The sequence below is a fragment of the Pezoporus occidentalis genome, unplaced genomic scaffold (assembly GCF_034315485.1).
Source record: "Pezoporus occidentalis ecotype Australia unplaced genomic scaffold, CSIRO_AGI_Poc_V1 ctg241, whole genome shotgun sequence".
Taxonomy (NCBI): Eukaryota; Metazoa; Chordata; class Aves; order Psittaciformes; family Psittacidae; genus Pezoporus; species Pezoporus occidentalis.
Genome location: NW_026914297.1, coordinates 725,720 through 751,164, shown reverse-complemented (window position 1 = coordinate 751,164; position 25,445 = coordinate 725,720). Strand labels below are relative to the sequence as shown.

Below are 25,445 nucleotides of genomic sequence, written 5' to 3'. Positions count from 1 at the left end.
CAGGGATGGGGCAGCCACAGCTTCTCTGGGCACCCTGTGCCAGCGCCTCAGCACCCTCACAGGGAAGAGCTTCTGCCTAAGAGCTCATCTCAGTCTCCCCTCTGGCAGGTTCAAGCCATTCCCCTTGTCCTGTCCCTACAGGCCCTTGTCCCAAGCCCCTCTCCAGGTTTCCTGCAGCCCCTTCAGGCACTGGAGCTGCTCTCAGGTCTCCCCTTCAGGAGCCTTCTCTTCTCCAGGCTGACCCAGCCCAGCTCTCCCAGCCTGGCTCCAGAGCAGAGCTGCTCCAGCCCTTGCAGCATCTCCATGGGCTCCCCTGGACTCGCTCCCACAGCTCCACGTCCCTCTTGTGTCTGTTGTGTGCCAGGACTGCAGTCACACATCCCCATCCCAGCAGCAGGGACCAGACTCCAACTCTCACACACACAAACACAGCAGCCAAACCCTTGGTGTGGGCTTCTCTTCCTCCCTGCCCTCCCCTTCCCCTTCCCCTGCCAAGGGAAAGGACACTGAGCTCCTGGTCCCACTGAGCATCCATGCCTACACAGAGCCACCTGCACTGCTCATGGCCTTCATGGCCAGTGCTGCCGGCCCTAAGGGACCAGAACTGGAGTCTCCGTTGCCGCAGCATCCCCGGTTGAAGGGATGCTCCCCGACAGCGCGGAACAGAACCTCACACCGACACCCACAAACTTTAAAACTTTTATTCAACAATTTACATCACTTATTGTCTGTCTTAATGTATTCGATCTACACAAATTTCTGTTTTTCTGTTTTTTTTTCCTGATAAAATAATAAAATTTGGATAAATTTTGAAGACCTGTTGGTGCAGAATAAACAAAATTCCAGGTATTTTTTTCCTTTTTTTTTCTTTTTTTTTTTTCTTTTTTAAACATTTAGTGTGAAGTATGACATCATTGGTAAAGATAACATCATGCCATTACAGCTCATGGACATCACCTATCCTTACAGTCCGTGACATCACCCATTCCAGCGCAAAGGGCTGCGCCAGACACAGCTACAGCAGGAATTCCACTAACTCTTCCAGCCACCCTCTCACCACCGGGAAAACACCGACACTTTTCCAGCTGGGCACACAAGAGTGCATTAACCTCATCGGGAATAACCAAGGAAGGGAGAAGGAAACACAAACTACCTTTACGGACTCGTGTGGTCGCACACAACCAAGAGGGGCTGCGCCTCTCTGAGGGTCAGAGGTAACTCAGCACAACCCCTTCGTGGTGAATTTAATACACAAGGAAACGGAAGGAAATGAGAACTCGTGGATGGGGGAGGCGGGAGGAGACAGGCGAAGCGCGCGGTTGGGTTTCGCATCGCCCTTAACACTGAAATACTCAGGGGAGGGGGACAGAGGGGGGCACCCGTCCCCCCAGTAAACAAGTTGAGGACCTCCAGAGCGAGGCTGAAGGTGTGTAAGTACACGTGTGTGATGGTAGATAGAAAAGCAGCCCTGTTCGGTACGAAAGAAAGCTGTCAAGTTAGTACAAATCGCTGCCACGGCGAAGGGAACGGGAGGAGGAAGCGGTCAGGGTCCTTCTCCCGGCACAAAACCCCCCCTCTCCTGCGCAAAAGCTCTGGGATAAGCAGTATCCTGGCTAAGCAACACGTTTCCAAAGGTGGTACCTGCAACCCAACGCACCCAACTCGTGAAAACAAACCCCAGATGAAGCTCAGAGACCAACGCGAGCTCACCCTCCGCGCCAGGGACCACCGTGAGGAAACCTGTCCCCCACCTCACAGTGGGAATACACAACGGAAGGGCTCGCTCTGTCATTAGAAGCCTCCAGCAGCTCCGTCTCCATCCCCTCCTCAAAGCTGTGTGCTCCCCGTCCCCATCCCACCCGCACACCCCGCGGGGACCGCTCTCAACCAGAGGAATAAAGGGGCACTCGTTCATGCGACACTAGGAGCGTACCTGAACCACAGGCCAGCGACACCCCGCTCCCTCCGATCCAAGCACTAAAGCAGGCTCTTTAAAATAAAAAAATAATATATATATATTTATATAGCTCTACAGAGACAGAGAAAGCCAAGGAGAGGGGAGAGGCTACCAAAAAGAATCAAGAAGCGCCAGTCCTCTGCTAGAGCTGTCAGCAAAGAACTGTCACCTTCCATCAGACCCTGCAGGGCAGTGAAGAGAACGCAGGCAATGACAGCACAGGAATGCAAAAGAGGGCAGATAAGTCACTTCTGGCAATGAGACACAAATTAAACTTTCAAAACATGTGCATAGCTTTATTCATCTGCTTCAAACTAACCTCATCGCGGAGCTCCGGCGAAGCCCCGGTGTGCAAAATGCATCTCTAGAAAATAATGCAAGCAAGCTTTTCACATTTACAGTGGCAGGAGCACAGAAAGACTGGGACAGGAACCACACGCTGGGGTGAGCTGGGAGAGAGATGAAGGAACAAGGAATCGCGCAGCTTCGTATTCAGAGTCACTGACTGCAAACAGAAGCGTTCCTATTTTGTTAACTTCGAGCAAGGCGTGTTTTAATTCTGCTTTACAACAAAAAAATGTAAGAGAAAAACCCCACAGTAACAAGAACCACAACCTGGAAGGGAATAAACCCCCGGATAATGGGATCCCTGGTGCTGCAGAGCCCTAACTCCAGTGCAAAGCCACTTGCAGACCATCACTGGCCCTTGCTTTGCAGGCAAAGCATTGCAATGCTTGTTTTTGACCGCGGGAGAACAGCAAAGCAGCTTCTCTTTCTCTACCCCCTCCAAACTCACAGGTGCCACCCCACAGGACATCACCCCCAAACCACAAGCTGGGCTCAATGCAGGCTCGAGCCCAATCCATCACTCCCATGGGTCACTGGGACAGGAATGAACCCTCGGATATGGATAGGGCCCAGCTGTCCCAGCAGCTCACACACCGCCACCAGCTCCCTTCAGAAAGAATAAGCACACGTGCAAGGCACATTTAGTCAGATGGACACACGCAAACACGGGCGTAAAACAGCAAACGCTGCCCCAGAAAGAACTAATGGATGCTGAACAAACTAAATTAAAGAGGCAGAGTCCTAGCCTATGTACTGATATACTATTTTCCAGACAGTTGTAATCCCCAAGCGTTTTTCCTACACTTCAGACCTTCCTCATTCTATCCTCACTTTAGAGATACTATTTTTCCTAAAGGATCTTCTATAAATAGTCAAGTACATTCCTTTTTTCCCCCTCCAATGAACTCCTCCTGCAGGGTTGCATCCCCCCTGCAGTGATCCAGTAAGACAAGAGGTTCCAGACCTGCTCGTGCCCTGTGTTAGCACCTCAATGGGGCAAGACCTCCCTCACACCTCAGCCATCAGGTTTTGGCTGGTTAGAGGGCCTTTTGTCTTGGAAAACAACCCAATTGCAGGCACCAACCACTCTGCAGCACCCAGAGAAGGAGCCTGTGACTGGACTGCCAGGGGTGCAGGCAGGAAAGAGGCCACACGATCTTTAATACTGCTGGTTAACTTCACATTGAGATAAAGCCTTAAGAAGATATTTTTGCAGAGATGAGCAATTTCCTTCCATAGAGAGACTCCATTAGAAAACAGAAGTACTAAAACCAGAGACAAGACACGGATTGAGATTCTTCCACCTCACAAGTTACTTGGGCCTCTTTCCCGCACCACCAGGCAGGCAGGAAGGAGAAGCTGAAAACCTCAGGGATTTGTGCTACCCTTTCCAACAGCAGCTTGACAAAAGGAAGGAGAGAAAAAGCAACAACAACAAAAGGCAAATGCACAGTGATCTCTCAAGTTAAGAGTTCTCCTTTGCTTGCGTTTGCATAGAAGTTCCCACAGGACAGCACCAAAGTCAGGTAGACCCCGCTCCTGGACCCCGTTTCCTACACTACCCGCAGTTAGTGGCTGTGTTACACCAGGGTTTAGCTACTCGCAGAGGAACTATATGGTCGTGTAAAAGAAAAACAACAAAAGTGCATCACACATTCTTGATGTTCAGGGTTACTTATAGCAGCAGCAGCATTAATCCAAGACAATGAACAGTTGTAGAGTCGTTCTTAAATGCAGCAACACTTAATGAAATGTCTTCAAGGAAGGTCTTAAGAGGGTCCTTCTCGAAAGGATAAAATGGAAACGAGACTATTCAACAGACACAAAAAGGAGAGAAAACAAAAAGACACCATCTTATTTACATAAAAAAAAAAGAACCCAAACGACATTCTTGTTAAAATATCTTTACAACAGCTAAGCAAAAACAAAATAGGTCTTTTAAGAATAAAGCAGAAACTCCTAAAGCAGTATCCATTTTTGGAACCCTTATTTAGCACCTGAGGAAAGACCGTATGGAAAGCAGACAGGTTTTTTTTTTGTTGGTTTTGTTTGTTTTGTAAGAAAGTTGTGGGTTTATGTTCGCAGCACACACGTTTCATACCACAGACAGAAATGAACTCATTTTTCTCCTTGTCAAAGATACTCTACTCATCAATAAGGCTGTAGAAAAGGGATACCGCTATCTTACAACATGGCTTTAGAGCGCTGGGCATGTTAGATGATGCTTTCTGATTAACAGTCAAGGTGAACACAGCTCAGCATCCCCTGGTGAAAAAGCATGGGGATGACTTTTGCTCCTGTCCCGGGACAGCAAGCGGCGTGCCAAGAGGGTCTCATGTCCTCAACACAAGGCCATCATAGAGCTCTCTGCTACCTCCCCGCACATCTGCTTCCAAGGCTCTGGAGCAGGATACAAGGAAGCAGCCTTACCCTGTGGTGTAATACATCCTGTACAAACACCTAAAGCTCTGTGATCTCTGGAAGGCAGCACAGACCCAGATCTGCTCCTTCACACCAGACCAGGATCCTGCTTCTCACGGACAAAATACTCTCATGGTGGCCAAAGCCAGAACGACTCTGGCTCCTCCAGCCCCAGCCCTCCTCCTGCTTTATGCACTGGTGTGAAACATGCAGCAGCTTTAAATCAGGTGTAGCCTTGTTCTCTCCCCTCCTGACCTCCACCATCTCCCTTGTAAACAGTCTCTGTAAGGAAAAGAAATCACTAAGGACGTACATACAGAAAAGTCTTCTAGGGATGAGACTCCTGAAAGCTCTGGACACCACAGCAACTTATTGAAGATGCTGGATCGAAACTGAACACGCAGGAAAACCACCTGTGAAACACATCTGTGAATGCCACAGCTCCCAGGTGTCCCCGAGGTCACCCACTGGCTGGAAAGGATGCAATTGTGCTAGAGCGACCCTCTCTTGAAGGTGAAAAGCACCAATTACACAGAACTGAGGGGAGAACTTCCATCTCTCCTTTCTCCTGTGGATTTAGCTAAGCTGGTTCCCCCCATCACCCACTCCCACGGTGTACTCACAACCTAAGGAGAACTGGGGTTCTCTTCAATGTTTCAAACAAGTTCACAGCAGCTACAAAAGGCAAACAGTGGGATCTGTCCCTGCTCACCGCAGCAGGGTTGGACAAAATGACCTTTGAAGGTCCCTTCCAACCCAAACTGCTCTATGATTTATGGCTGAGAGAGGGTGATGCTTTGAAGCAGGTTAGGGACAGAACCCATGCCCTGGAGCTACCCACATTGCCAAGGAGATATCCAACAACAAAAACAGGTGTCAGGGACAACCAAGGACAAACCAAAACCAAACACCAACCAAGCCTTGAAAGTCATTGCATTGCCAATCTACCACAGGTAGACTAGGAGGGAGCAGTGATGCTGAAGGTCCCCATACCACCGCCACCAGAGACACGAGCATGGAGCAGCTTCTAACCCATCACTTTGAGTGGACCAGACACTCTGTGATCCACCAGAGAGAAAGCAGATCCCATGCTGGATCTGGTACATACTGCGCAAAACCCTGTACAAGAGCTCCAACAGGACCTGTTGCAGAGCAACAGCGGGGAAAGACCAGAGGAGAAAGAAGCCAGCCCTGCCCACGAAGGAAGCCTTACCCCAACAGACAGCCTGGCCAGGGAACCAGAGGAAAGGGACTCATCGGATCAACAACAGGAACAGAAAGGGGAGAGAAGCCTTAACCTGAATTGGTATCTTCATAGCTAATACAAAAATAGGTCATGATCTCACCCTTAGTGCCACTTTCCGATACCACACGTATTTAAGGGTTTTTGTTTTAAAACTTCACTCAGTGTAATGAAAACAATGGCACAAATAAATACACGCTCGCTCTCCTACACGAGTAAGATGCTCGCACACGCAGGCCAGCTCCTTGCCCACAGACACCCTTGGGTGCAGCCCTGGGAGAGGCTGAGCACCCCTTCCCGGGCTGTATTTGGTTTATGCTACAGTACTAATACTCTGAGTCAAACAGAAAAACAAAACATGAGACTTATCAGTAACACCTTAGCATTATTTCAATGTGCTAAATTAGTCACAGCTCCATTTCCTGTGTTTTTTTTTCTTTTTTTCCTTTTTTTTTTATAAGTTTACACAAAAATAATCAGAAAACAGATTAAATCTGAAGAGATTTTTAATAAGTGCTCAGTGAAGAATTGTGTGAGGACTTCAGGAGGACTGCAGACAGCGACAGGGCAAGTTACACCAAAGCACAAGGAAGTTTCTTCACGGTCCTGCCTGGCTCTAGGCAATACTCCATCTCCATATCACCACCTCTGCCAGCGAGCCAGTTACAGGAGCTCAGAGAGAGGAATTCCTAACTGCTTAGCACTGAGCACACGCCATGGAGCTCATGAAGACAGACATTTGAAGAGAGGATGGTCAGAAATACAGCAGAGAAGCTGCTGAGAGTGTTTCTGGATGGGTCCCGGTGGCATGGAGCCACGTGCAGCGAGGCAAAGCAGCAGGGATGAGCATCAGGGGAGAAATCAACCCAACCCATGGCTTGAACTGTGCTCAGCACTTGTTTAGAACATCAAAACTGGACTAGGCCAACATGAGCATCCTCAAATACTCAGCAAGACTGGGATCATTCTACAGGCGCAGGGTCAGATTCAGCAATGGGTTATTGCTGCTCAGCTTCTGCATCGCAACAGCCGAGAGAGCAGATCTGGGGCAGGGGGGCACCAGGACAGCGCAGAGCCCAGGGAAGCAAAGAAGGGTTTGGATTTATCTTTTTTGTCTTTTTGTTTTTAATGGAACCCAGCCCTTAAGGCGACAAGTGACTACACAAGGCAAATAAATACACAGCAGAGCCTTAAAGCCAGTAAAACAAACTGGGAACTTTGCTATTAGCCTTCACCCTGTTGAAAATAAAACAAACACATCCCAAAACATTTCTTCCACCTTCATTTTCCCAATCCCACCATCCAGTTTGTTCAACACTTTAAAGCTCAGGAATGCCTCAGCTCTTCCACAGTGGAGCCGAAGGCGATTCCAACTTTTGGCAAGCAGTTGGGAGACTCAACAGAATTAGAGATAGGAACGTTGAGGACTAGATGTGGGGCACATCTGTAAACATGTTATACATCTGAAAGTGACACACACCTGCAGAGGTGGTACAGGTTGTAGGTGAAACAGAAGTATTTGCGACTGGCCAACCACACATTTCTGAACCTGGACTGGTACAATACATGATCACTATATAGTATTACACTACAGTATTATACTATATAGTACTTTATACATAAAAATGGAGTAGGCAACCCATAATCAAACTTGTAAAATGAAGCGTGGCAGACAGCTAGCGATCTTACAGAAGGTACAGAAGGAAGTTCCATTGCCCCACTGTGAACCTAAGAGTCTCGTTCAGGAACAATCTTATTAGAACAAGAAACAATTAAAAACCATGATACACATTCCTAGTTAACAGAAAAACAAGTGGATATATCTAAGCACAAGGGGTAGGCAGAAGTTTTGGGCTTATCTGCTTCATTAATGCCCCATAGGGTCCAGACTGATTTGCTGCTGACCTTGGTACCCAGATGCGTGTGAGCCACTCTTTGGCCACAAACACTCCACACTGGGTGCATGTGGAGCTTGGGTAGGTCAAAAACCCCAGTTTGGCTTTATTTATAGCTCCTTCTTGCACTGGACCCTGTGAACTTTCCACCTTTAAGAACCAAAAACCCAGAGAAACTACCCAACCCCAAGCTGATTTGGATGCACTACACAAGCTGCAATGGGACAGAGCGGGTTACACAGCTGGAGCTGCAGTCTGCTTTCTCTACCACTGCTAGAGGAAGCTTTCCTTCCCTTGGGATTTATTGATTTACTCTTTTTTTTTAATTATTTTTAAAATTTTAATTATTATTTTCATTCCTAAGTCCTCCATTTTTTTTTTGTAATAAAATAGATTTTTATTAAGAGATCATCATAAGCAGAGCCCGGAAACACACAGACTGCATTAAAATATAAAAGAGCTTTTCCAACGGGCAGGTGTGGCCATTGGAGTTCCATGGACAAATTGAAAAGGATTCAAATTCTTTTTTTTTTTTTTCTTTTTCCTTTTTTTTTTTCTTTTTTTTTTTAATTTTCTTTTTTTTTTTTTTTTTTAAGAGAAAAGAAATAATTCAGGAAAGGTGGAAGTTAGCAGAACTCAATTCCTCTTCAGTTTTCCAATGAAAATGGGAAAGAAATCCAGCACATTTAGTGTTAGGAGACAGACAGAGCAAATATGAAGCACCTACAGTTGAAAGCAGAAGGTATTTTTTTTTTGCTCCCAGTAATACAACGGCATTAACCTGTGGGAACAGTGGGTTTTTTGTTTTTCTCTGTATTAAATGCCTAAACAGATTGCTTATTTTTGCACGTTGTCTTTTAAAATGAAAAGAACTCTTCAGTTGCAATAGTCCAACGTGTAACCGGAGCCAGGTCAACTGTGTGACTTCACCATGCATCCTAGAACTGCAGTATTACCCCCAGAAGAATGATGCTTTAAGACAGTATTCCCAGCATCGGATTGCTGCTTTACTCCTGGCAAAACATGCGGATTATAATTCTCTGGATAAAAAAGGAAACTGCAAACTTCAAGGTGTTTCTCCAGCATTCAATGGGAAACAAAACAGAAAAAAAAACACAACCAACTAGGGGAGGTGGAAGGGAAAGGGGAGATGAAGTATGGTGAATCATCCTGATTTCCCTGTGATTAGTGTGTCACTACAGTCACAGAACGAGAAACAGAAACCTTGTCAAGTGGAAATGCCTCTCCAGTGGGTTGCTGCGGCCCATGGCAGACGACAGCAGGAACTTTAGAACCGGGCTTGTAAATCGAGTCTGTGTTTGTTAATCACTTGCATTCACTCTTTAACAAAAAAAAAAAAACAAAAAACAAAACCAAAAAGGAAAAAAAAAGAAAAGGGGAAAAAAAAAAAAAGAAAAAATCTATTCAGTACCGGAGATTAAATAATCACGTGTGTAGTCTCGTTGAAATAGATTTTCAGATTCCTTAAGAAGTCTAATTACTTTCAGTTGCCATTTTTAAATAACTATATATATATTTGTATATATTATCCTGTGATTCTAGTTACGGTTCCTCTGCTGCACTGAAGATTTAGAAGGAGCATAAAAGCCTTTTGTCCCCCACGAACAGCACAAATGCTGCAGAAAGGTTAGAACAGGCAGTCTCGTCTTGCTACCTTCATTGATCCGGGCGATCCATGGCTTCGTCGTAAGTGATTATCCTTTTGGGATCTGCAAAGAAAGAGCAATCCTAAGTTTCCCACAAGCTACTTTCAGGACCTATGGCTGAAGATACTCTAAAACTTATTCTTGGGTCTGACAGCCAACACCAGAAGTAGAAAGCTGTTTCGCATACACATAGGGAAAACTAATTAAATCTTAGACACTGGTTTTACTGCTCTTTGAGGGACTCTGCTTCTCTCTGGACACCCCAAAATTATGGTAAATCCTATTGTTCTGTCTTTTAGCAATCCAAAACACAGGTAAAGGTAAACCCACACTACAAACAGCAGGCACTGAAGAACTAAACTCAGGCATCTCCAGACACCAAGACCATCCACTCTCATCACCCATCCCAACAGACAGAGGAGAACAGAGCAACTTAGCTTATTTATTCTTTCCAATAATCCTTACCTTGCTTCTGCAAATTCCAAACCAATTCCATTTCTGTGGAGGCAAAACGAGAAGAGCATTGTTATTATGCAAATTGATGCTGCCACCAGAGACAACTCCAAATATACTTTAATTTTTCTGAGCATGGCACAACACTGAGGCTTTCAGACAACGCCAATCCCATCCAGCCCAGCCCCAACTCAGCCCACAGGTCTGCATGAATTGGCTGTGAATGAGCTAGGAATAAAAGACTGTAACGTGGTCTTCAGGGTCAGATGGCCATACTGAGCATCAGAAACGTCATCTCCAATCTCCACTCCTACACATCACAAACTCTGGGCTTTACTACTCCGACTCCAACTTGCAGTCTCAACAAGAAGCCTGGAGAGATGATTTCTGTGAGATCAGAACTCACGAACAAAGCAGGCTTCTCATGGTGCACGCTGTGCACCTGCCAAAGCACACCATGCAAAGACACTGCTGCAAAACTGCTGCCAACACATCACCGAGAACAAGGTGCAGTGCTCAGGACACCCAGCTCCCTGCCTGGCTGGCAGTGCTTTCCCTAGTTTACACACACCTGTGGGCTAAAGACAAACCAACCCTCCGCAGTTCTTGCTGAGAGCACATGTTCTTGTTTAGCTAAGAAGTAACAGTAAAGTTAAATGTTCTTTTCATTCACTTTAAGAATCAGAAGGTTCTTCCCCCTACCCCTTGCAGTCCCATGACAAGTTGCATGGGCCATAGAGCAACCTGCTCTAGTGGATGGTGTCCCTGCCCACGACAGGGGGCTGGAACTGGATGAGCTTGAAGGTCCCTTCCAACACAAACCATCCTGTGATTCTATGATTCACTCTATGAAAATATCCCAAATTAAGTCACATCTTTAGAGACCCATTCAAAATAATTACATTTAGACACTCTCAAGTTGGGATTTTGTGAGCTGGAATATTTATGAAGATACTAACAGGACCCTGCACCCAAGTTTAGGAGTCATAATTATAGAAAAGGAGCATCTAGTAGGAACACAACCTGCAAGAACAATCTTTCAAGTTCTCCCTTTTGCCAGAAAGGAGAGTGACAGGACCTTGGCAGGGGTGGGGAACAGGGAATAGCAATGGATTACTGAGCTACATGGTATGTGCAGTGAAACACAACCCAAGGCAGTAAGTAAACTAACCAGCATGGGAAAGGAAGAAGAAAAACCCTACAGAAGTCACAGCCTCAGCACGATGTGTGCTGAGTGCCACCTCCATCAATCACTTCCATGTTTGCATCTCTTCTCCAAGCTTCATCTGTTCTTTGTCCTCTGCTATCTCAAGCTCCCTGGGGCAGGAAATTGCATGCAGATGAATACTGCCAGTCCCCTCTGCACAATTAAGCCTTTTGTAAGGAAGCCCCTGACAAAATTTTACAAGGTCTGTTTTTTATGTGTCAGGGTAACAACAGCCAGACTGCGCTCAGGGGAACTCCAAGTGTTTTGGGAGTAGCAACAAGCCTCTACCACCCCCAGGGATGGATGTAAGCAACCTAGCAAGGGGCTCCCTCATTCACCAGATGCAGATTCCCCAGCAGTAAAATGAACCAGCTACTAAAATTACCTCCAGTGGAGCTCATTTTCCATTCAGGGACGTTAGATGCATCATTTCCTAACAACTAAAGGACATTACCTATTTTAAGAGCTTTCCCCAAAGGCAGGGCTCAGAAAACTACTCTCAAGTTTTTGGCTCCTCCACATTAGAGCAATGTTTGAGCATCAAATACAAGGCAGAGGCTGAAGCACTGCTCGCTGCTCTTCCTCCAGGCAAAAGACCATGCTTTCTTTTGCACTTCTATTTGGCCTTAACTTCGTGGGACATCAGAAGAGTGTGAACTGCTTGTATTAAGATGTGCCTGACAATCAGATAGACAGTGAGATACTATCAACAACACATACACAAAAACCCTTGTCAAAATTCTGTTTTAAAGAAAACCCTAACAAATCAACACCCAAATTCCACAACCCCTTCAGGCTTCAATCTTCCTTCTTCAGAAGGAGAGGTGGTTTTGTGAACTGTCCTGTAAAGCACACACACAGACACACTGGCAGGCAGATGCTCACCCTGACAAAGCTACAAACCCCAAAGCCCATCAGAAAACTGGATGTGATATTGACCGCTACTGAGTATTGTCAAGTGCAAGAGCAAGGTCCTCCTCTCTACCTGGCCCGCAGCAACATGGATAATACAGGACAGCAGCAGAGGTTGAGCACATTCACCAACTGAAACAACTTCACAGAGGATAACACCATCAAGTTTTTGGCAAACTGCAACGCAGAACCAGGAGAAAAAGACTCTCCTTCAAGCTTAAGGTGAAATTTTGTGATTTTGCCTGTTTTACTTGGCAATACATTAGAGTGAATTTTCTTCCTGGTTGTGGACTCATTACAGGCTGCGTCACCTCTGACTGTCACATGGTGCTGTGACAAGTGCCAGGACCACTACAGCAGTGGCTGGACAGACCTCACTTACCAGAACTGCTGCTTTCCAAAGCACAAGGTGGTCAAGACCTGACCAACAGAGGTCATCATTCCCAAAGCAGGACACGTGGCCAGGGAAATTGCATGCTTCCTTCTCAGCAGGCTCCAACCCAGCTGGAGAAAACGCCATCAACAAGACCTTGCACAACCTGGCATCAAAGCCAGCCCTGCTCCAGCCAGGGGCAGAACTAGGTTACCTCCTGTGCCCCTTCCAACCTCATGTTTTCCAGGATGCTTTTACTGTTGGCCAACCTCCCCACAGCCCTCTGGGATCATGGCTTCAGACCATCCTCATCAGGTTTTTCTATCTAGATGACACAATCAGTAAGTAATGAGATTGCTGTTCAATGCTGTGGAGACTCATTGCTGTACTGAATACACTGCAACTCATCCTGACAATTGGAAACAGCAGAAACTTGAAGGAGAACTAAATCAGCCTTTTCCTCACAGCTCAGGCCTCACAAGCAATAGACCGAGCTCTAACCCCTTCCCACCAAGGGGGATGGGAAGTCAAGGCACTTTCTTCCCCTCCTCTCCTGATGTAAAGGATGGGAATTGCTGAACTCACAGCTCTGCTATTTCTTCTGACCCAGTTCACCATTGCAGTGCACGCCACTCCGGGCTGGCCCACGCTGCCTTGCTCCATTTTCCATGCTGCTCTTCTGCTCCTTCATGTGAGCAGAGATGCTGGCGTGACCGGGATGGAACAAAGCAGCAGCACAGGCAGAAACTTGGGGGCAAGACAGAAAAGGAACACGCTGCAGTTTCCTCTCCTCCACCCATGTGGTCTTTGCTACTGTGCAGCTGAACTGCAGATCTTAACTGCTTTTTAGGTAAGGAAAAGCAAACTACTGAGCTTCAAACTTACACAATGTGCCACGCAGAGCTTGGTGTAGTGACAGCGTGGCCTGGAAGACTGCAAATGCCCAAGTATGATGAAATCCTGCAAAGTGCTGGTAATTACTCTGATATGAAATGGTTCATCCAGCTGTCTGTAAGAGGACTAAAGCAATAAGAGGATACTGATTTCAGTAGAAGTAAAGCTGCTGAGATACAACCAGTAGGCCCACCAGTGCTCAACTAGATCAGATCTACCTTGCTAATCAGCTATGTCACCTGTGAGTGTTTCAAGGCACCAGCACAAACACCAAGTGGCACGTGCTGTCAGTGAAGGCAGCCACACTGAAGGATCGTGTTTTACAGTCAAGCAGATCCGATGAGCAGGGTAGTCCTGCCCTTTAAAAAGGAAGAAAACCAAGGCACGAAGCAGGGGCACAGAAGAAAACACATGAAAAGCACCCAAGAGAAGAACAGGAGGGTGAATCTCAATCTAAATCTCCCCTTTGTCAGTTTAAATCCATTCCCCCTTGTCCTATACCTACATGCTCTTGTAAAAAGGGCCTCTCCAGATTTCTTGTTGGGCCCCTGTAGGTATTGGAAGGAAGCTGTGAAGCAATTACAATCTATCATGCCCCTTGCAATCACTGGGCAACCACACGCAGGAAAACCTGCTTTGCTGGAACAAAGCTACCGAGTAAGTTAGAGGCTCTGTCATGGCTTATGTGCAGCTCAAGATGAAGATCCACACAACCTGGTCACAGCTACGGACACAAACAGCACAAAAAGGTGGGCAAGCTTGTGACATACAAGCTGAGACGCTGCAACCATACACACTAGAGCCCATTCCTCACTGCAACACCCAGAGCTTCATCCTTGCATTGAACTACTGCACACAAAGAGCTCAGGGTAGAGGAACACACAAGGACCCCCACCAGTGCTCCACACTCACCCCATCCTTGCCCTGCCATCGTTTCTCTTTGTGTCCATAACCCCAGAGGCAGGGCAGGTCTGAAGATCATTTGCTCAAAAGCAAACAGATAGCAGATCGATGTGACAAGGGAGAAGTTCACCCTCCTCTCGAAATGAAAATCAAACAATCTGAGGATCCAACTGCCCGGGACACTCGAACAATGGCCCATGCAAACCCGCAGGGAGGAGAAGGCAGCTTGTGAAAAATGAGCAAGTGAAATCGTTCCTTTCCTACTGCAGAGGAACTGGCTGGCCAGGAGCAGGACCTCAGGAAAACAGCCCAAGATAAACGGAGGGAATGGTGTGGGAATTAACCACTGCACTGCTGCCCTGGGAACACACCAGCAGCGGCGTTTCCTGGACGTTTTGCAGGACTCTGGCTGCAGGGTCACCACGATGGAGAGGGGACAGCTACCTCCATCTGCATGGAGCAGAAAAAGGCACTATTCCTCCCCCTACCCCTTAATCCAACTCATCCCAACAGACCTGAACACACCAGGAAACACCCCTACATCACCACAGAAGATACTAAGACCTACACATGGACTACTATCTCCTGCTTTGTAAACCAGTATCTGAAGATTAACTAGGAGAAAGACAAGCCCAAGCTGTCTGAAGCACCCTTATCAGTGTGTTAATGACAGCATTGATTAGAAACATCCATCATCTTTTACCCATAAGTAACACCTTGAAGCTGGCACAGGCACAGCAATGCATGGGCAGAGGAGGGGTGGGGTTGTTTCCCCAGGGCATCACAAGGGTGCTTGCTCTGGATGCTCAGAGCAAGAGCATTCACATGCACAAGGATGGAAAGAGAAGAAGAAGAGTGCTTTAGGTGTCCATTCTTGCCACTGAATGTAATTAACGCCTGTGTTTAGAAGAACTAAACACAGCCAGACTTTGAAGTTAACACCTCCTTAAGAGAGGACATGGGAAGGGAGTGTTCTTTATTTTCCTGTTGTTACCATTGTTTTACTGGGGTCTGTCTTTCACACTGCTAGTGAGAAAGGGAGAGCTGATGAGTCTCTGCAGCTGTACAGAGCTGCTTTCCTACAAGAAAGCTAACAAAAGGCTGACAAAACCAAGGAGAAACGAACTTAAAGGTTGGGAAAATTTGCAAACTCAAGAAGAGGCTTGCCTAGGACTATGCTATGCTTCCCGGTACCCCCATTTTCTGATGGAAAACTGGGATTTAGGCTGCAGGCAGTCACAAGAAATGAGAACAGAAAGCTTGCTTTAATACTGGAACAGACTGAGCACAAGGTAAAGGACCCAGATAAAAATCAATTGATGAATGCTGTTCTCAAGAATGCTAGATCATGAGTGAGACCCAGAAAAAACACATTTGGAGTTATTATTTTAAAGTGACTGGGCTTGCTGTTACTAAAGGAAGGCATCTGAGTGTCTGTCTGCTACACAAAGGGTTTGTAAACAGGTAATTTAAGAACTTAGCAGTAGGCCAAAACACAGCAAATCTGCCAACGCCAAGCAAATACAAACACCTCTGCAGAGGGAAGCAAGACATTACCCACGTATGTATGTGGAACAGTAAACAAGAAACGGGTGATCACCTTTTTCCCTTCAGGGTAAGGGGATGGATGCAGGGAGTGGGAAGAGGGTGAATGAGAAGTAGGAACTGCCCCTGTGTTGTCGCGACTGTGCCAAAAGGGAACTCACAACCAGGCTCCTGTTAACACGGAGCCAAAACCAAAAGCCAAGAACTGCCACAAGACCTCACTGCTGCTGGGGCTGAGGCTGAAACCGAACACAAGCCAGCCACAGGCTTCCTTCTCCTCATTCCCAGTTCAAGGCATCTCTATCATGTTTGAGTCATTTCAGGCTCAACAAAAAAAAAAAAAAAACAAACCAAAAACCAGGGAAATTTAAAAAAAAAAAAAAAAAAGGAGCTGGACTACAAAGGACTTCATGAAAGCAGTAAAATCATCTGGAAGATTTGGTTTACAAAGACAATGAGAGAATTCAATCTGTACCTTCCAGAAGAGCTGATAAGCAAAGATTTGTCTTGCTGTTGCTCCAATATTCCAGAAGGGCAGGAGAAAAGGGGGGGGGGGGGGGGGGGGTGCTCAGGAAATTAAAATAAATCACACCATGAAAAGCTGTAGGAATAATTTGTCTTCCTTCAAAGCTGTGATTTCATGGCCTGATCTGCCCAGGGGAGAAGCTGCAACACTTTGGTGGTAGAGGTGTGAGTACAGACTATGAAGCCTTTCCAGAGACAGAATATCACCTGGTAAAGCTGGAACAGAACTGGCAAACCTACACATTTAACTCCTTCCAATGCTGGAAGCTCGAGGAGGACTTGCTTCTTCCAGGGGAATTAAAACATGAACCACACTTGCTGTATCATCACTTACCCTTGTCCACAGAACAGGGAAACAAGTACCTCTGAACATGAACTAAACAACTGTTTGAATAACTTCCCCAAAACACTACCACTGTTAGAGATGTACAAGCAAAAAGCTCATTTTTAAAGCAATCAACTGCTGTAAAGAATAGATCACGTTAGAATATTGCATTTAAAATAATAACATAAAAGAGAAAACGCCCTTAGGCATTAGTGAAGCCATTACCTTTAGTGTGATACATAATAGCAGCCCTCAGGTCAAAAGAACCCCAGCTATCTTTCCTTTCTAGGCCTCTCTGGTACCTCTGTTCTTTGGCGGAGGCTAGCAAATTGTTCGTGGGAGAGGCCAGAGGATTCTCTACTTCATAGTCTTTTGAAAGAAACACTAAAGCACCTTGGCTACCGGTGTCTGCCTTTTGTAGGTCACCTGTGTGATGCGACTCCAAAGCTAAGACACCACCCTCAACAGCAGTCCCAGGCTTAAGAATAGCACTAAGAATTTGAGGGCTAGTCCGTTTATCCAGCTCATAAGCCTTAGGAAACACAGGTTGTTCAGTTCCTGAGGGAATGATTTCAGCACACTGTGAAACCAAAGTGGCAGGATATTCCCCTTGAAATGTCACTTCCATTAACTGATTATCCGCAGATTTCCCCACCCCGGTTTCGGGTCCAGCGCTGGGCTCGTTGATGAAAGACAAACCCCACTGATTCTGGAAGATATCCCCCAGGTTCTGCTGATTGGTCTGCGATGGGAAACTGACTTGGGTTGTACCCAGAAGCACAGTTTGCATATTTGAAGGGTAGATAAAAAGGCTAGATTTCTTTTGTTCGAGAGCTGCTGAAGGTGTACTCATGTCCTGGGGTCCTGACTCAGAGGAGGTGGATGGTACAGTACTAGCAGCAGATGAGAGCAGTGGCTGGGTCCCTGGGGAATACACACTTCCATCTGTCCCTGCCAGGATGGGCCCATTAGAGAAACTAGCAGAAGTAACAGATTTCATAGCAGACATGGGGACCTGGGACAGTCGACTGGATGTTTGGGCCTGAGCTTCCCCGGCAGATGATGAAGATGAAGAAGATGATGTGGATGGGGTTTGAGCTGCTTTGTTGAGGTTCTCTTTAACTTTACTTGCATAACTTATTTTGGGTACGATTTTAGCACTGCTATTGTCCACTGGAAAAACTGGGGGTGGTTTAAATAAGGTCCATGAGTCCTCTTTAGATGCAGCTGATGACGCGTGCTTCCCTTTGGGCCGGTCATCAAACTTCTTGCTGCTAATCCCAGGTTTGGCATCTGAGTTTTTTCGCTGTACATCCCCAAGCCCAGGCTTTCCCCGTCCTGCTCCACCAGCTCCAGCCTCGTATTTCCAAACTGGCTTAGTATTTTCAATTCGGTTCCCCTTTTGCTCACTATAATCAGGCTTGAAACTCTCAAGTTCCTGTTTTAAGGTTGGGGCACTGACCTCCTGTTGCATTATTTTGTCCTGAACTAGATTCAAGTTCTCACAACCCTTGGCACTGTTGCGCCTGCCTTTCCGCTTCTTAGGTGTAGTATATCCACTCTCGGAGCCACTTCCATCGTTATCGGCCCCTTTCCCTATGTAGCCATTGGTGATATAGCTGGAGTTATTGGTTACCACACCGTTTGGAATAGACATTCCCTCTGGCTTGTCTGAGGATTGGCTTTCTCTAAGTTTGTTCTCGTAGGATTTCTCATTCTTTTTGTCCATGCTATTTTTCTGAATGAAGTTTTTGGGTTTGATTCCAGCTTTCCCCAAAGCGCTGGCCTTCACAGTCTGCTTTGGGGGCACGTTAGTGTCTACGAGCTGCTGGCTGCCATTGGGTACCCTGGATCCTGGGGTGGTGGTTTCATCAGAGCACAGGCCCTTTAATGACACTTCTCTTTCTCCTGCATTACCATTTAGCTCTCCATAGCCTAGAAGGAAGCCAAAAACAACAAAAGGCAAGAATTAGAATGTGAAACATTAAACTTCTGATGGCAGAAAGCTGTAATCAGCCCCAAACATATCCAGTTTCCTCAAGCAGACATTTTAAAATAGGAAAAGTCTCCCATGTACAAAAGCAAAAGCTTATTTGCTGGAAACCACAGCACAAAGGGTTAAGCAGAAAGTATCAGCAGCCACTGACTCATACATACAACATGGTGACCTATGGATGACAAAATACAGGGAAAGACTATTCAGATACTAGATAAGGAAAATGCACTGAAGGCCACTGGCAAGCTAGAGAGCTATTTCATCAGCTACTGTTTCCAGGTCATGCAGAGGAAAAAAAGTAATTCCCAGGATGCTTCAAGACAGAGGGATCTGCTGCCTTTGCTATGAGATTTGTTAAGGTTCAGAATCCGTACAGTGAACCAGAGCCAACTCCCATCATCTCCATCAGCTGCCAGGCCTGCAACACCAGCAGCCCTCCTTCCCACCCTCCTCTCCCAAGTGCCATCTCCAGTAAAGGGGGAAAAGAATCCCTATGAAAACCTAAAAAAGCAGCTTTCCAAGAGGACATGTGCAAGTCCAGTTGGAAGGAGGAGGAGGGAAGAAAGGGAGCCAGCATCCCCTCACTTCAAGACAGCAACCAACACCTCCCTACATGTGCTCTTTAACATTGAGAAGGTGATAAAAGCAGGAAGAACCACATCCCTGCATCAGCTTTCACCACTACCAGCGATTGGGCTCCTGCCCACCAAGAAACTTGTCCTTGGGAGACCCGCTCCTAGCTTGAGACCCAAGGAATAAGCACTTGCCGAGGGATCCACCTCAACAAAGCATGAGATCATGCTGTACACTCAGCTTTCCTTCCTCCTTCTGCAGTTCATTTCTAGGCCTTACGGTTCTGAAGTGAATCTGGAATGTGCAATTCAAGGAGCTGGAAGCTCAGAACAGCCCAGAACCACCTCAACTTCCTCCCTGTTTCGTTTTCTTTGCAAAACCTCTGGCCAGAGACCTTTCACTTTCAAGGACTTTGGCTACAATGGCCCAAGAGAAGCCTTGAAACCCCACCAAGAGATGAGAAGAGGACTCTGTACCCAGCTCAACAAACACACTCCAGCTGCGCACGGAGCAGAGGGACCCGCTCCTCCAGGAAGAGCGATATCCTTGCTCCTCCTCTGACTCATCCATCCTCCTTCCCGAGGGTGGAAAGCCTGACATCTGCAACAACTGACCCACCTAAGGCTTCATCTGCAGCCACGGTGGCACCAAGTCAGTCCCCCAAGAATGAGAGCAGGCAGAATTCCAGCTTGAAAAAGAATGTTTTTGTTGTTGCCAATGTTGTTGAAATTAACTGCTATACCAGAAATCAATGTTATCCTCACATCCTGGAGCCTCAGATGTCTGGCAGATGTAACTGCTCAAGTTCTGGGTAAGTCGGGAACAGAAGAATCCTTGTAGGAATCTTCACAGAAATTCCACAATTGTGTTTGCTGAGAGGGATCAAAAAGGATTTTACTACGTGCAAGTATCTGTAACCACCACAACTTCCACTATAACTTCCCAATGGGCTGTTAAGAACATTAACCATGATTCCTTCATCCTGGAGACCACTGATGGGATGGGATTAAGTCAAGGACTAAACAAAATCAAGTATTTGAGAGGAAGCCTTTTCCCAAGAGCAACGTGTTACAGCTGACCTTGTATGACTCAAGACTTCTGACACCACTTGCTAATGCAACAAAACAATAAGAACGGTCATAAGACCACTGCAGATGAGGAGCGAAAGAATGAAATGAAGAACAAAATCCATCTCAGTAAGTCAGTGTGTCAGCAGTTTCTAGCTCCAATTCTCAAGTATTCACAACTCAGCTGCCCAGAGCTTTCTCCCAACCAACGTTGGGCAGAGCTGGCTCTGGCCTAGGCACAGAGGGGCAGCGAGCAAACAGAGGAGGAAAGCTAAAGAAAAGCCATGTCGGAACGCGCAGGTGAGGAGGCTCTGGCACGGTTTCACAGCTGGGAAGGGAGGGGTGTCAGAGCGAGCGCGCCTCGGCACCCCGGGCACACTGCAAACAGCCAAATGACTCCTCAACTTATTTTTTGCTCGGCAACTTATTTTAGCGCTGGCCGGGGCCGGGGCCGCTCCCTCCCTACCCCCGCTCCCGAGGCTGCGTGCGTGGCTCCGGCGCCGCCAGCCCCGCTCCCGATGCCGGCCAGGGCCCTTCCCTCGTTATGTAAATGAGAACCTCAAGGAAAACCACAGAATTCAGAGCTCTGTACGGCATTTTGGGTGCTGCCGCAATCACACACTTGCTTTGAACCCCCCCCCCCCCCAAAAAATGGGATTATTTCTCAGGACGCAGCAGCCGGGCAGCGCCCCAGGGTGAGGTGGGGGCTCGGGAGTAGCTTCCCCCCTCTCCCCAGTGCCATTCACGGGCTCCGCGCAGCCTCGCTCCCGGCTCGGCCCGAACCCCGAGGAGGAAGCGGCCCCAGAGGCACCCCCCCCCCCCCCGCCCCGGTGCAGGCCCCTCCGCCTCCTCCGAGTCACTGATCGGTTCTCCCCGGGGCCTCCTCGCCCCCCGGCCCAACCCGGCCCGGCCATGGGCAGCGCTCCCGGTGCGGCGCGGCCCGGCCCCACGTGCCCGGCGGGCCCCGCGGCTCCCGCTGCCGCGCCGGCCCCAACATGGCGGACAGGAAGCTGCCCCAGCGCGGCGGAGAAGCTTCCAGCCGGGCCGGGGGAGGAGGCGGCGGAGGAGGAGGAGGAGGAGGAGGAAGGCCCCGCCGCCGCCGCCCCGCGAAGGTCACAGGCCCCGTCCCGCCGCCCTGCCCCGGACCTGTTCTCCGCTTGGCCGCCTCTTGGTGCTGCGGGCCGCCGTGCTTGTGCTCGTGTCGGAGCGGCGGCTTGGGCTGGGCTCGGCCGTCGGGCGGCGGCAGGTAGGCGCTCTGCGGGTGGTGGTGGTGGTGGCCGCAGTAGTAGTAATGGTGGTGATGATGGTGGTGGGGCTGCTCCTCCATGGGGGGCGGCTGGCGGGGCCGGGCCAGGCCGGGCTGGGCGCTCGCTGCTGGGCCGTGCGGCTCCGGCGCTGGGACGCGGCGGACTGGCAGCGCCCGCCCTGCAATCAGCGAGCCGCGCCGCCGCGCCCGCCCCTCGCCCCGCCCCGGCCCGGCCCGGCCCGGCGGCCGGAGAGGAGAGGCGAGGCGAGGCGGGGAGAGGAGAGGATATGGAAGCCGGCCCGGCCACCGCGGCACGGCCCCGCCGGCCACCCCCTCGCCAGGTGAGGCCAGGGGCCGGGTGCGCTTCACCCCTCTCTCCCGTGCAAGCGCGGCCGTGCCGGAGCACAGCCACCTTCCGCTGCCTTCACCGCTGAGTCAGGCCTCGGAGCCTGGCGAGCGGCACCCCCGCGGAACCGGGGCGGTGCACGCACAGCCTGGCTCCGCAGCCTCGCCCCCCGCGGGAGGGGGGCGGCTCGGGGTGCAGCAGAGCCCGTAAAGCAGCGGGTAATGCCGAGCAGGGGCTGCAGCAGGCCGGGGTAGTGCAACCGCGTCCGCAGGGCTGCGCCGGAGGGGAGGCGGTCAGCGGGAGCACCGCGTTAAAGCCGCAGTCACGGAGAACGCGGGAGCAGCAGCGCGCTGGGAGCGCCACCGGGTCCCCGCTCTGCTCCGGGGCTCCGCCCGCAGAGCGGCCGGGACGGAGCCCAGCACGGCTCTAGTGAGGGCCAGGCACCTCCACACACCCCACTGCTGCTCCCGAGAAAAGCGCTGGAGATCAGGAGTGATGCTTAACAAAATGCCAGTGGTGGTGTTGGAAAGCCGGGGAGGGAAAGGGGGAAACAACTTGGAGCTTGTCAGAGTTTGCCCCAGATTCTCACCACTGCAAACCTCTGCTAATGCCCACTGGAGCGTGTCTTGTGGGGGGTCTGCAGCCAAGCGACCTCGAATCCTGCCTCTGCTCTGAGCATGTTCCTTCGCAGGAGGAAAAGGCCAGCAAGACTTTCCCCTCCACCTGCCTTTCCCCACTCCCTCGCAGACACAGGCATTCTCCATGGACAGCAAGGGGTTTCATTTGGACACAGCAGCAAGAATTGAGGCAAGAGTTAGGAGGGTAGGAAAAGGGCAGCAAGAGGGATGGGGAGACCAGGGATTGACACAGGCTGGATTCAGGCACAGAGTCCTGCTCTGAGTTATTCAGTACTCCAGTGTGGTTTATTACCTGCAGATACTCAGAGCATGAACCACAACAAACAGGAAGCATGAGTGACAAAACGGGATCATGGAATTAAAGACGCTTATAATTAATATGCACAAAATAAAAAAGGCTGCAGAGACAAAAATAGTATTTCCTCACATCTCAGGGCTTGCACTTGCAGCTTTAACATCCTGCTGTATATTTTACGTATTAATATATAGTAAACAAAGTTCCTGTGTGCAGAAAGCTCTATGAGGCCTCAGCTCTGTACAAAGGACAGTCCTTGCCCAGAGATTTTGCAGTTCCCAGTTTCATTTCGCCAGAACATAGTTGAAAGTCTGTGCCTCAAGCACAGCTCCCCATTCCACCCTCTTTTATACCCAGGAGGTAAAACCTTTCCTACCAGAAATACCAACTTCTACATTAATATAGAGGATTTTTTCAAGGTTTGAGGTGTCTGCAATCCTTACCAAGCCAGCCCCACAGTTAACATTCATGTTCAGCATAAAGAAAAGTGATTCAAAACACTGTGAAACCATTTAAGCACACACCTCTGAATTTAGGGCCTTACCCCTGCTCTCAGGAATAACGGTCCTTTCAAAGGCTGACTCAGAGTGACCTCATGCTGCTTAGGAGACAAGTCTTAAAATGAGGAGTCAGGCTTTAATCACGCTTGACATTTTATTGGTGGCTTGGAAGAATTTATTTTTAATATAAGGAACTGGCTTGAAGACACAAACTTCAAAAGATTCAGGAGAAAGCAAACAGTGATGGTGGACAGATCAGCTCTGTACACATAGGTACAGGAGAAGTTTAAGTATTCTAAGTACAGAGTCCAGAGGAGATGCTGCAAGGGCTGGAGCAGCTCTGCTCTGGAGCCAGGCTGAGAGAGCTGGTTCAGCCTGGAGAAGAGAAGGCTCCTGAAGGGGAGACCTGAGAGCAGCTCCAGTGCCTAAAGGGGCTACAAGAAACCTGGAGAGGGGCTTTGGACAAGGGATGTAGGGACAGGACAAGGGAGAATGGCTTTAACCTGCCAGAGGGGAGACTGAGATGAGCTCTTAGGCAGAAGCTCTTCCCTGTGAGGGTGCTGAGGCGCTGGCACAGGGTGCCCAGAGAAGCTGTGGCTGCCCCATCCCTGGCAGTGTTCAAGGCCAGGTTGGACACAGGGGCTTGGAACAAGCTGCTTTAGTGGAAGGGGTCCCTGCCTGTGGCAGGGGTTGGACCTGGATAAGCTTTAAGCTCCCTTCAACCCAAACCAGTCTGGGATTCTATTCTGTCACTTACAGGTGTCATGACAGCATTATCTAAAGCTTGAAAAACACATTTTTAAATCCAAACTAATGCATGTCCTCCAGTAACAGACCAGGCACACAGCGCAAGGCACCATGACACGGCTCACATGGCTACAAGAGGGGGAAACACTGCCATGCCTAGCGCAGGGAGGCATTTGAAGGGTGCTACAAGTTCCAGCATGCAATGCTGCGCCGTGGGCTAGTGTCTCCTACATGGCCTGCTGGGACATGTAGTCTTTTGAAGCTCAGCTCCCATCGTTGATACAACATCACCCTAGTTCCACTGCGTATTAATATTCAGTAGTTGTTCAGGATGTGTTCTCAGTGGAGAAGGGATACCAGAGATTTCTATGCCTCCTCATCCACAGTTTTCCTTCTTGCTGCTCTCTGTGTTTGCAAGTCAGCAGGGTCTCAAGCAAAAGGAAGAGGTAATTTTCCTTAGAATTCCACACCCAGTGCTAAGTATTCCCACATCCAGGCACAAAGTTGGGCACAGCCAGCATAATTCAGTCATTTATTCAAAGCCTTAGTTTATAAAGCTTTGAAGTAAATGGCTTTTCAGAGAACCTGCCACTTAAAGCTGCAAAATGAAGGCAGCAAAGAATGAATCAACTGCTACAGAAACCATGAGAAAGTTTTCCTGGAGAGCCTGACCTGAGATGAGCTTTGAGTTCACATGAAAATGCAGTTAAACTGAGAAGCTAATCTAGTGATTTTCTAAGAACAAATAATTTCCTTTCACGGGCAATCCTCTTTTAAGACATTACATTTCATTTCCATTACGTGTGTTCAGGTAAGTTCAAACTGAAGTTATAAAATTAATCCATGAAAAGAAAAATGCTGCCTTTGTATTTCTTTTGTCTGTCTCCTATTTAAAACTCAGAAGTGGGAAACATCCAAATTACCATATTTATAGATACTGGGAAGGGCTCTCAGACAAAGTGTGGCATTTATTTACATTTTTTTTGTCACGGGGTTTTCATTTATAGCAAGGTTCAGGCTCTGTACCCCAACACATCCAACCTAGTAACGCACTCAAGCAGATGCTTAGTTCCAAGTATGTTTATAGCAATATTATTCAAGACCTTGATACATTAAGCCCCTGAAATCTAATGTATTTCAGTGCAATGCAGTCATGATTTAGCAGCTGCTATTCAGATGTTGGAGGAAGATGTAAATCTCAGAAGCAGTTTAGTCAAGATGGATGACAGGGTGCTAGTGCTCCCTGCAGCCTCCTGTTTGACCAGGGTGCAGCTCACAACTGGCCTTTGCAGTTACCTTCAGGTAAGGTGGAGCCTCTCCTTGACTCTATTTTTGTACTCACTGTGTACATTATTTATAGGTTCAAAGC

The 25,445-nt window shown here is 48.3% G+C and overlaps 1 protein-coding gene across 5 annotated transcripts in view; it reads right to left on the bottom strand.

Annotated features, from left to right (window-relative positions):
• The window catches only part of NUFIP2 (nuclear FMR1 interacting protein 2), a 56,329-nt gene that overhangs the window by 14,603 nt on the left and 16,281 nt on the right, over window positions 1-25,445 (bottom strand). For 2 of the 5 annotated variants that reach the window (XM_062622468.1, XM_062622467.1), the window contains 3 exons: window positions 16,894-18,603; window positions 9,997-10,029; window positions 848-9,594 (listed from right to left, as the gene is read on the bottom strand). In XM_062622468.1, coding sequence (XP_062478452.1) covers window positions 9,542-9,594; window positions 9,997-10,029; window positions 16,894-18,397 — 1,590 coding nt within the window. In that variant the 5' untranslated portion in view covers window positions 18,398-18,603 and the 3' untranslated portion in view covers window positions 848-9,541. Of the gene's footprint in view, window positions 1-847; window positions 9,595-9,996; window positions 10,030-16,893; window positions 18,604-21,450; window positions 21,738-25,445 lie in introns of those variants that run through there. The other 3 variants (XM_062622465.1, XM_062622466.1, XM_062622464.1) reach the window with 3 other exon arrangements.